The 12613-nt window shown below is 36.8% G+C and overlaps 1 protein-coding gene across 1 annotated transcript in view; it reads right to left on the bottom strand.

Moving 5' to 3' along the window:
- Positions 1-1000: 1000 nt before the first annotated feature.
- FSTL1 (follistatin like 1) overlaps positions 1001-12613 on the bottom strand; it is a 97052-nt gene continuing 85439 nt past the window's right edge. The window contains 4 exon segments of the mRNA XM_023499045.2: positions 1001-4494; positions 5781-5866; positions 9663-9773; positions 11368-11480. Of these exon segments, the coding sequence (XP_023354813.1) occupies positions 4450-4494; positions 5781-5866; positions 9663-9773; positions 11368-11480 (355 nt within the window). The 3' untranslated portion in view covers positions 1001-4449.

Raw genomic sequence — 12613 nt, forward strand, 5'->3', positions numbered from 1 at the left:
TTAGAGTTGGATTGCCAATCTATTTCAATGGTAGTAAGGGATATTCCTTCCTTATGAAATCTTAGGCCTGGCCCCCCCCCCAAAAAAAAAATCTTGCTATAACATTTTTGGGGCTATTTTATGCTTTTGAAGGACTGATCTTGGATTTTTAGCTTTTTAACATTTTTCTTCACAAAATTCTGCCTTTTTGTGTACTTAAAGCTTCTCTCTGTTAATGAAACACAGTATTTCCAGATTGGCTAAACTTAAAAAAAAATAGGGACTTTAGAGGATGGGTATTATTAATTTTTTCAGCTACGTGGTGATTATATCCTTATTCTGAATGTATGTTAGCATTAGGGGGTTGAGACAGAAAGAAATGGCTGTATTGCACATTCCAAGTCTTGATCCTTAACTCTCAACTCCAGAATTTCAAAAATGTGCAATTTTAATGGAATGGGCACACTCTCCATCAATGAAAATGATAGTTCCTCTTTCTTAAATGAGAGGCTGAGGTAAACAAAAAACATTTCTTATTGACTGCCCTTCTAATGAGAAGTCTCTGCTTTGGCTTATTCCATGTTCTTAGTAATAGCATTCCTTTTGTTGCAATCCAGGAAATATGAAGTAATATTGCTCCTCTTTCCTGCTGTGCTTTACTATTCTCTTTTCATAAACACTGAACCTTGGCAGATGAGGGAGACAGCAATTCCAAGTTCCTATAGAAATCCTGTTTTCTCTTCAAGGTTCTGAATCTTTCATGGGTCGCTAAAGTCTCTTCTCAAGGTTCTGCAGACCCCAGTCTTATATTTTCATAGTGCGACTTTTGTGAGATCAGATAGTGCTCCAGAGTAGAATTTTATTTGGTCATACTTAAGAAAAGAAAAAACAACAATGAAATCATTGTTTTAATTTCTTTATTTGGCATTTATATCTCCAAAGGAAAAAGAAATGAACCTATCAGGAATTACAAAAAGAATTAAAATAAATGCAATATGAAAACCTACTATTGACTACAGAGACCTTTCACCAACACATTCTCACATGCACAAGAAACAAGATTTTTTTTAGTTTTTTTTTGTATGCAAAAAATACGCATAAGAGAAAATGTCCCTGCAGTCCTTTCTCTGAGACGGCTACTGAGAACTTGGTGGATGATGGAAGTGAGGCTAATTAGTAAGGAGAATACTCATCTGCTCTTGGAAAATGATCAGGCAGGGGATAATTCTAACATCTCCATGGATAATTGTTTTTAACTTATTTTAACACATGAACATAGGCTTATAAGACCATAGTGGAGATGAGGAAAGAAGCTTGCCATATTGCCCCTTTCCCAAAAGGACATAATTGTACCTTTATGAAATCCTCTTCCATTTATTGTGCAGAGTTTTCTCCACGACCCCCAAGCTTAAGCCACAAAGTCCCTTCCATGAGCTTTTGGGCTGCTCATAAGCAGTACCTTGATAGAACTGATTAGAGTTACTCTCAGTTTACAATCAAGGCCAGGCTGATTTTACATTTCATCTTTTAGACCCAAGTTGCCCCTGTGCTCTGAGAGATGGTGTTGGGGAATAGGGAAATAGAATTTAAGTCAGACTTTGATTTAAATCTTGCTTCAACCATTTGGTAGCTGTGTGATCCTAGCCAAGTCATTTAACATTTTGGGGATGACAATGTCCTCATCTGTAAAATGAGGAGGTTAAATTTTACATCTGAGATCCTTTTCAGCTCTAAATCTATGATTTCATATGGTGATGGTAATTTTGAATTGTATCACTAATTAAGTGTGATGGTGGAATTGGCTGATGGGTCATTGCATTGGCAATTTCCTTCTAACCTCACGGCCAGACTCTGACCTTCCTTCTCTCCTCAAGGATTCTGAGATGGGAAAAGGAATCCATTTTCTGCAAGTGAAAACTTATGGTTTGATTAAGACTGGCTGTGAGGTTCTGTAAGGCACTTGATCAAGGAGATGCTTAGATTTCAGGAATGAACAAGGGAGTTAACAATGCCTTAGACTAAAGATAGGAGAAGGATTAGAATTCTATGCAAAATGGATCTTTCAGAGTTGGAGTGTCTGATCTGAAATTGCATACTTTTTCAATGAAAGGGAAAAAAGAAATCTATTTAGGGAAAATTCCAATTTAAACAGCTTTTCATCATTGCTCATGCATTACAACCCAAATCATTTAATTTTGAAGAAAAGATGGATCCTTGTCTGTCTTTTACACACAGAAACTTGTTTGTTCTATTAGCCAATCAACAAATATTTACCATGCGAGAATTATGCTAGATGGAATACCTATGGTCCTGTGTATTGGTCTGAAATAGATGTAGTGCCAGAAAAGGAAAGTTAGAATTGAAATTCTCAAAAACAGAAAGTGTCTTTTCTCAAATTTTTTTTTCCCAAGCCAGATAGTGCCAGAGTTGTCTTTTTTCTCTGTTGAAATTAGAAGTCAAATTTTAATTCCACTCTCTAATGGTTCTATGATCTTTTATAAGTGGGTATTCCTTTCAATGAAACAGATTTCAGTTCATCCATGCCTACCCATTCTGGGTGATTTTCTTTTATACAGAATGAATGCCTGGTAAATAGTAGGTGTTTAAGAAATGCTTGTTGATTGATATCCTACCCATAAATTGCTATTGAAGATATTTTATTTTTGTTTCAAAGAATAACAAATCTAACGAATTGAGAAAAAAAAACACCCTCAAAACAAATCAGATATATCTCCCCCTATTGTCTGTTGCCTCCATTGCTTTTTAGCATAATCTACCATCAGCATTAAATTTACCCCCTTGCTGCCAATCTTGGGGGATTATAACAGGACTTCATTTTGTGGAAGGAAATTAAAATCACATGGATCTGAGTCATAAACTCAAAGACACTCAGAGTTTGAAGAAATTTCAAAGGATTAAGAGTAGACAAGTCTTCCTACACTCATGGAAACTCGGCTCCCTTCATAAGTCTGTACCTCTGGCCACTATCTCTCTAGTACAATGTGTTCCCTCTCTCATTCCCCATTTCTGACAATCTGGGTCAGAAAAAGATGTAATTTCCCTCCTTGACTCTCAACACTATGTCAGACCTTGCCTCTGTGGCCATCATTGAGTAATCTCTCCTTCTTGGAAGTTTACCCTATCCATTTGTATCACTTGCTATCCATCCTTTTGTTATAATCTCCCAAACCCAATCTCTATAGAAAGAGCTATATTGTTGTACTTTTTAAAAAAACCTCTGACCTTCTTTAATATCTGAATTCTGATACAGATATCTTTTTGGAGCCCTCAAAATCATCCCCATGGAATCAAATCTTCCTACACAATTTCCTATGACAATCTTTCTTCTTCCATTGGCTTTTCTTTGAGGCAGTCCTTATTCCCACTCACAGATATCAATGTCCTTGGAAATGATGGAAGAAAACCCTGACCATCCAGTGTGCAATGTAGTATGTAGTCTGGGCTGCAGGCATGATGAGGCCATGCATGGAATTAGACATTAAATAATAATAAATTCTTCCCTCCCCTCCAAAGTCTAAAAAGTACTGAAAAATATAAAAACTCAATTCCTAGTCCAGAAAATAAAATATTCATGAACAACAGGCAATGGTAATAACAATAAATGAAAAAAAAAAAGAATCAACTTGTCAAAAAGTGTTTCAAGAAAAGATAGCACCTTTGTGAAAAATAAAAAAATTAAAACAAATGAAAGAATGTGCCCAATGGAGTAGGGGGTGGTGGAGAAGACCTGGATGTGAGACTCCCAGGGCTCTTTGCTAAGAGAAGGTGTTGGTCTGGAGGATGTATGGTTACTAGCAGGTTGCCAGGGTCACAAGTAGAGGTACAAAATTCAGATCATGCTGACAGACAACTGGCCAATGGAAAGCTGCAGTGAGTTAGCCTGGATAAAATGGGAGAGCACAAACTGAGAGGGTTTAGGTTCTTAGAAGACAAGTTACAGTATGGTTTTCCTGCCCCCAGTACCTTCTCTGGGGCCGGGATCTATTAACTCTTATATAATCTTCTTCTGCCCTCCTCTTCCCACAACCCAGAATGGCCACCACCCATCCATCCTCCTATTAACAGATTTCTCTGGCATTCTATTATTGCATTTCCTCTAGCTCACCTGAGAGCTGTATAGGACTGTGCTGTGGTTCTGATCCATGTGGGCTCCTCCAGTAATTGGGAAGCAGCCTTCTTGGTGAGCCCTCCCAAATGCCAGTTCCAGTTTCCCTTAAAACTTTCCTAAAAATGAAGGTTATGGCCCCACCCCCTCTCTTCTCCCACCTCTTCCTTTATTATAAAAAATAAATGAAAAAAAAACTCATTATACAATGTAAATATTGGTGATTTGGAAAATTCAGCAGACACTTGTGTATATGGAATTTAGCACTGAAGTAAATGGGCACAGGCTGAGCCTGCCAAGAGGCAGAATCCCTGGGTTCCTTCTTCAAGAGCTGGAAGCTTCTATTATATCTCTTTGGTGCTTGACTTTTTGTTCTTTTCTGCTGTCTCCTTTAAAAAGGAAGAGGAAAAACGGAGCAATTTTAGAGAATGCTGTCAAGTAATTTCCATTGTAGTCATCCTTTTTTCCCCCCTTAAAGCTACAATGGACACATTTTAAAAACTCAGCCTCGCTTAAATGCACAAAGCTGACATGTGGGAAGGCTGCAATTGCTCCTGAAAGACAAGATGCTCCCTTTCCTCATCAATAGTTCATAAAATCATCAGATGCCAACCAGAAGAAATCTTCTTTCACCTCCTCCTCCTCTTCTCCCTGTGATTTGGAGTTGGCTGTCTGCCAAGATGAAGTCTCCTCCTTCCTCTGATACTATTCAATAGAAGCCCACTATAATGAAGAATGGTGCAGCAAGATGCGATAGTGGATAAAGTGCTAGACTTGAAATCAGGAAAACTCATATTCCTTATTTCAAATCCAGTTTTAGGCACTCACTAGCTGTATGATCCTGTACAAGTCACTTCACTTTGCCTCAGTTTTCTCACCTATAAAATGAGCTAGAGAAAGGAATGGCAAAACACTCCAATATCTTTGCTAAGAAAAACCCAAATGGGATCATAAAAAGTCATAATAATGGAAGTGAATGAACAACAATAAAATAGTAGAGTATACCAGATTTGGTATCAAAGTACCTGGATTGGAATCTGGACACTGTTTCTTACTTCCTGGGTGGCCCTGAACAAGATAGGTTAACTTCTCTGACCCAAAATGTCCTCATCCATAAAATGATTAAATGGGACTAAAGTTCTTTCCCACTCTAGATTTATGATCCTATGATTCTTCAGTCACTTTTTTTTCCAGCTGAGCTGTTCTTTTTTTATGCTAACACATGAGACCAGGAAAAAAGAGTAGAAATACTCTTTGCTCAATACTTCCTGACTCATCTTTGCTACTATCATTAAGCAATCTCTGATCCTTTGAGGTATACTCCATCCTTCTCTATCACTTGCCCTAGATTTTTCCTATTATAAACTACTGGCCTTCTGATCATAGCAGTATTTATTCTATGATCCATTATTCTGAATTAACACCGTTTTCTACCATGCTGCAAGCTGCCATCATGGATAAAAACAAATCAATCAAAAAGTCAGCTAGGACAGAATCTGAATCTAATGACTTTTAACATGGCAGCATCAGTTGAGTTCCCATGTCTTTGAGTCAATCCAGTTAATGTTTTTAAGAGGACAGATCACTTGGGCATTCTAGGGCAGCAGAGTAAGAGATGTAAATTAAATTGTTGGTCTTGGGGCTAACTTGGACAAAATGAAAGGCTTCTATTCACCTGATGCTTCTGTAGTTCTTGGACATATCTGGCCAGCTCCTCTTCAGTCAGATCCTCATTAGGCTGCTGCCCTTTCTGATTCTTTCCTGAAAGAAAAAAAAAGTCAGGTTCAGAGAATAGTGGAAGCAATTAACTGGTTTGGGAATCACTAAGAGTTGGTTCTATGAAAAAACCAACAAAATAGACAAACCCTTAGTAAATCTGATTAAAAAAAGGAAAGAGGAAAATCAAATTGTTAGTCTTAAAAATGAAAAGGGAGAACTCGCCACTAATGAAGAGGAAATTAGAGCAATAATTAGGAATTACTTTGCCCAACTTTATGCCAATAAATTCGACAACTTAAATGAAATAGAAGAATACCTTCAAAAATATAGCTTGCCCAGATTAACAGAGGAAGAAGTAAATATCCTAAACAGCCCCATTTTAGAAAAAAGAAATAGAACAAGCTATTAACCAACTCCCTAAGAAGAGTTATTGGATTGAGATCTCACAGAGATCATTAGTGTCTTCATGGATTTATCTATACAAGTACATGATATGGTTTCTTTCTCTCTCTCTGTTTGTCTCTCTGTATCTTTCTATCTCTGTCTGATCCCTATAAGTAGGACAGAAGATCAGGCTTTGTGTCTAAAGGAAGAGCTGTTTTTTCCCCCATTCTTGGTGTTTGGCTTATAAGAAACAAAGTAGGTTTTGTTGATTGTGGAATGACTAAAGAAGTGTTGGGTCGTGAATTTAGTAAAATATTACTGAAGAAATGATAGAATGAATAGAAAAGCAAGAGAAGACCTATATGGAATGATGTAACAGAAAAAAGAAAGAATACATGGCAATTACATCAATGTACAAGGACATAAGAAGAATAACAAAACTGAAAACTAATGTTATAAATGTCCAATCTTGGCCGAAAAGAAGAGATATGAAATTGTACCTTCCTCTCTTCTTTGCAGAGGTTAGAGATTAAAGGGGAGAAAAACTTCAAATGTCAGACTTTTTCATGTTGGCAAGTTTCTATTGGTAAGCTGATTTCATTGTTTTTATTCATGGGAGGAAGAGAGTAGGGGAAGGGATACACTGCGAAATGTAGGTGATTAAAAACAAAAGATATGAAAAAAGTTTATTTCAAGAAATAAGTACATGATATGAAAGAAGAGGTTCTTTAGCTATAACTCTATTTCTCTGAATCTGAAGACAACTGATGTCACATTCCATTCATTGCCTTCAAAGTGTGAAGCAACATAATGTTATACCAAACAATTTTCAAGAGAAGACAATATACAGTGATGGGTAAAGAGAGCTCCTACTCTTTTAAAAGTCAGGAAGGTCTAAATTCTGATCCCATCTCTGATATACACAGGTTGCACAACCCTAAGCAAAGCACTTACTTGCTCAGTGCCTTAGACAAGTTTCTCATTCTAAATTGTTGAGTTGATTTAGCACTTAGCATGGTGTCTGGCACATAGTAGGCATTAAATAAATGTTTACTGATTAATTCAATGATTCACTAGAAAGGAAATTCTTCCTTATACTGATAAAGATATAAGTTTATAAAAACTTAATATGAGAAAATATTGTGAATTTGGTGACATGGGATTACTTTCACTTATGCAAATAGTGCTTTGGTAGGTCTGGATAGTGTTTTGCTGAAGAGCTCTTCCAACTTTACTAGACCGGTCCATGGAGGGCAGACACAGAATTCACAACTGGGCTCATATGTGAAACCTTTCCATTACTCTAGGATCTGCCAGGACTTGTGTCTTACTATTATTCTATAACCCAAGGTCACCTCCACATCATGATGAAGCATCCAAATAGTATTCTGGTCATCATTGTCTTGTAACTAGGATGGAAGATTAGGCTTTGTGTCTAGGGAAGAACTATTTTCCCCACTCATTCTTGGTATTTGGTTCTTGTTTGGTTTATGTTATAAAGTCTGTTATTGCAGAGATTGTCATTATTTCCATGAAACAATTAAATTTTCACATTGGACCCAGTTATGCATTTTATGCCTGCTCTCTAAGGACTGATTTAGTTAAGTTGGAAGAGATTCATGCCAGAAAACTAATCATGCCTATTAAGGCACTATTTGCATAAGTAGAAGTAATCCCCTGTTACAAATTCACAATATTTTGATTAATTAATATTTTAAATTAATTTTTAAATTTAAATTAAAAATTAATATATTAAAATTTTTTATTGACTTTTAAAATCTGAGGGCTACTCATATAAGAGCAGCACAGAATCTGGCAAATGAACAACACACCCAGAAGCATCCTTTGAGTCTTTAGGCCCATGGAGATCATATCTTAGAAAGTTAGTTATTGCAAGAGTCTCTTTTCTTTTTTCTTTGTGCTTACAGATCTGTGCTATGAGGAACTTCTCTTTCCTTTTCACCTATTATTTCTCACACTATCCTAGTGAATCTAGCTTCTGACTCAGCTAATCTGAGAACAGTGTTAGAATTGCTAATGGTATACTGATCATTACTTAGATACCTTACCTATATCTCCTCAGACCTTTTCTCCAAGTCTTTGATGCCTCTACTTTGGGTTCCTGGTCCTTGTCTTGACTGATATTTCTACATTTCATTCCATGGTTGTCTGACTTACAGTACTTGCCTATTTTTCCTAAGAATTAGCTACATGTTAGGATTTGACTTCTGGCCCACCTGATTTATGATACTTGGTCCTTTCTTGGCCACGTCCACCCTATTACCACCTAAGGACTAGTGTGACTTGAATATCTGTGTAGCCTTCATTCACTTCTCTTGACTTCTAAATTATGAAATATCCTGAGTTCCTGCTGTCAACTACTTTTTAAAAAAAAAATCATTACTCCCATTTGGCCTTCAAGTTCTATATATTCATAAGATTATCCATTTAGAGTGAGAAGAGATCTCAGTGGCCAAGTCTAACTTCTTCCCCTCTTCCCATTTTCAGATGGGGGAACTGAGGTACATAGATATTATTTGACTTATCCAGGATCAAATAACTAATGAGTGACTAAGGTTAGCATTAAAGCCCAGGTACTCCTGATTACAAATATCCTGCCCAATATATCATTAATACTCAAACTTTCTGATTTTAGGCTCCTTTTATACTCTTCAAAACCATAGTCAATTCATTTCTCCAATTGCCTCCCTCCAAAGAACTTCTATTTATGTGACTCATAGCTGTCAATAATTTCTATATTAGATATTAAAATGTCTTAGTATTATTATGAAAATAGTTTTGATTTTAAAGACCTTCTGAAAAGGTTTCAGGGACCTCCAGACCATACTTTGAGACCTCTGAACTATATCACACTGATTCTAAATTCTACCAGCTCAGATCATTTACTTTTCTTGCCATCAATCTTAATCTTTGTCTGGTACTTTCATTCTTTTCTAATGGTCCTATTTTACTAGTCCACCATTCTCCATTCTCATCTAGAATTTTGGCCACATGACCTCAACAGTTCCCTTTATATTCTAACCTTCCATGTTTATACCTCCCAGCTAATCACACCTTCACAGGGTTTGCCAGTGTTTGTTCGTACCTGAAGGACCTGGACTATTTATTCTTTTATTCTTTGGCTTCCAAACACACCTGTATACTTTTCACCTGCAGCACATCCACCTAATCCCTTAACCTTAGTACTATCAAACTTTTGATTATTGCTAAAGGTCCTGTCAACTCCTTTTCCCCAAAATCCAGGCGTCATATGTATTCTGAACTCAGCATTACTGGGATGAGACTCTCAGTACTCTTCCATACAAAAGTGTGATCACACAAGTGTAATCCATTTTCTCTCTGTGTTTTAATAATTACCTCCCCTGACTGAAGGATGGCTACTAATTATATGAAGGAACCTATCTTCTTTCTTGCACTTGAGGTCAAAACTTACCCTCGCAGGTCATGGCAGTGCAGACCCAGTTCCCACAGGCACAGACACAGCGATTACATTCCACTTGGGTCTCAGCTCCATCTTCATAGGTTTCATCTTCCAGGGCACATTCTATTAGGGCAAAAAAAAATGGGGGCAATGGTTTTAGTAGACAGTTTGGAACTTGACTTTTCTTTAGGATTTTCCATTCTTCCTTTTGCATGAATCAAGAGGACATTGTGTCTTTATATCTCCTAAAAGGCTCTACATAAAATAAGAACTTAATTCAATTAGAAAGTACTATTAAGGCAGGTAAATGGTGCCATGGATAGAGCACTAGTCCTGGAGTCAGGTGAACCCGAGTTCAAATGCAGCCTTAGACACTTAACACCTCCTAGCTATGTAATTCTGGGAAAATTACTTAACCCCAATTGCCTTAAAAAAAATACTATTGATTACTAGACCTCCTATGTATAATGGATGTAGATCTAGAGTTGGAAGGGACCTCAGAGGCCATCTAGTCTAATTGTTTTATTTTATAGTTGTGAAAATTGAAATTTTATAGAAGGTAAAAGACCTAACTATGGTCACAAGGCTAGTATCAAAAGTAGGTCCTTTGACTTCTCTAGAGTCAATCTTTCCTACAGGGTTAGGTAATAGAGAAAAATAAAAATGAAACAGTGCCTAATCTCAAGCAGCTTACATTCTATAAGAATGTAATGAATAAATGAAGGAATTTTTATCGACAAAATAGAGGTAAAGAGAATGTAAGCCCCAGAGGTCTGGCCTTTATAGCCTAACCTTCCAGGAGAACAGCAGTACCTGCTACATAGTAGGTACTCCACAAATGCTTACTGAACTTTATTGTGGATCCCAGTATCCCTCAGTTCTATAAAAGTCTCTCTCAATGTTTTTGTCCTTTATTCTTTTTTTTTTTATAAACAAGAATTATATTTAATAGAGACTTCTGTGTAATCTGTATAATGGTAATACTGTACTATTATTTTTTTTTTATTTAATAGCCTTTTATTTACAGGATATATACATAGGTAACTTTACAGCATTAACAATTGCCAAACCTCTTGTTCCAATTTTTCACCTCTTGCCCCCCCACCCCCTCCCCTAAATGTCAGGATGACCAGTAGATGTTAAAATATATTAAAATATAACTTAGATACACAATAAGTATACATGTTTGTCCTTTATTCTTGAAGAAGACTATCAGATCAGGGAGATGATACCATGACATGCAAGTAAACTGGATTTAAGTGAGAGAAGCTGTGCAAAGTCATCTGCCTCACTTTCCTCTCCAGAGCCATCTGGGTCCAGATGCCAGATATAGATCAAGAGATTGGAAATGGCCCTGGATGCAGTGGGAGACTTTGGCCTTTCTAAGCTAAAGTCTTCAACAGGTCTCAGTTTGTCTGAGGCTACATCTATTCAGTGATTCAGATGAGGTAGCAATTGAGGCAAAGACTCTCCTTTTTCACTTAGTCAAAAACACCAACAAAAAAATCCTAAATAAATAAATCAATCTGGGAGGGGAAAACCTTCAGGATTTCTGACCAAAGCAGAAATGGTTGCTATTTATATTCAATCTAAATCAACCAGGACCCAAACAATGACCAAATGGCACTTGGCCTGGGACTTTTTGGTAGCCAATCAATGAGAATCAAAGAGAGAAATCTATCTAGTAAACTCCAAAATATAAGTTAGGAAAGCTTACTCTTCTCAGGAGGGTTGAAAGAAGGGTTGAGGCACTTGAGGAATTCATGAAAACTGAGTTTCCAATCAGCATTTTCATCAGAGAGCTCAATGAGAGCATCGATGCAGAGTCCCCTGAAACAAAAGACAGGGAAGGACAAAGTTAGCAGGAAGACCTCAACCCCCTCCCCAAAGTTATTAGCCCTGGCATGAGAAAATAGCCAATAAGAATTGAATTCCTTCATTTCTACTGTGTACTCAATCTCTGTGAAGCCCTTTATACCTGTCAAGTAATAGTCATCTTTACCATTTCAAGTCACTTTACATTTCTAAGGCTCAATATCTATGAAATGATTTGGATCATTTGATCTCTTAGGTTCCTTCCAGCTCTAAATCTCATGATAATATAAATATAAATCCATGAATTAACCTATTAATGGATGTCAGATTCTTTGGGCTGTCTAAATGTTCTTATATACCATATCATGTTTTCTGAATGATTTTTCCATTTTGGCCAACAGATGCTCCTGTCCTTGCAAATCTACCTTTAGCAGTATTCTTTTCCACTATGTCTTAAAGAAGACATAGTCTTCTGAATGAAGTCAGTCAAACCAGAAATGCCAATTATAGAAACTAAAATCTAAAGGTGAACTCTGAAAGTAATAACCAAAACATGAAATGGTATTGTTTGAACTAGAAGGGACCTTGAGAGCAATGAGTTCAATCTTCATCGCAGATGAGGAAAGTGAGACACATTAGTTGAGTGACTTGCCCGGAGTCACACAGCTAGTAAGTATCTGAGGCCATATTCGACTCAGAAAGATGAATCTTCCTGACTCTAGACCTAAAGTTCAATCTACTAATATGCTATATAAATGTTGGTTATCATTACTCCATGTTGTCATTTAATAACTGAAAATATGATCTGATCTAACCAATATATAGTAGAAAGAACGCTGGATTTAGGAGGAGGATGATCAAGTTCAAATCCCAGTTCTATTCTCTGTTATCTGCATGACATTGAACAAATCATAACCTTTTGGTGTCTGCTTCCTCAAGTAAAATGAGAATCAGGATAATTATACTACCTATTTCACAGAGTTATTTTTTTTAAATTTTATTTAATAGCCTTTTATTTACAGGTTACATGCATGGGTAACTTTACAGCACCAACAATTACCAAACCTCTTGTTCCAATCCTTCCCTCCTACCCCCCACTCCCTCCCCCAGATGGCAGGACAACCACTAGATGTTAAATATGTTAAAAT

This window comes from Sarcophilus harrisii, chromosome 3 (assembly GCF_902635505.1).
Source record: "Sarcophilus harrisii chromosome 3, mSarHar1.11, whole genome shotgun sequence".
Classification (NCBI taxonomy): Eukaryota; Metazoa; Chordata; class Mammalia; order Dasyuromorphia; family Dasyuridae; genus Sarcophilus; species Sarcophilus harrisii.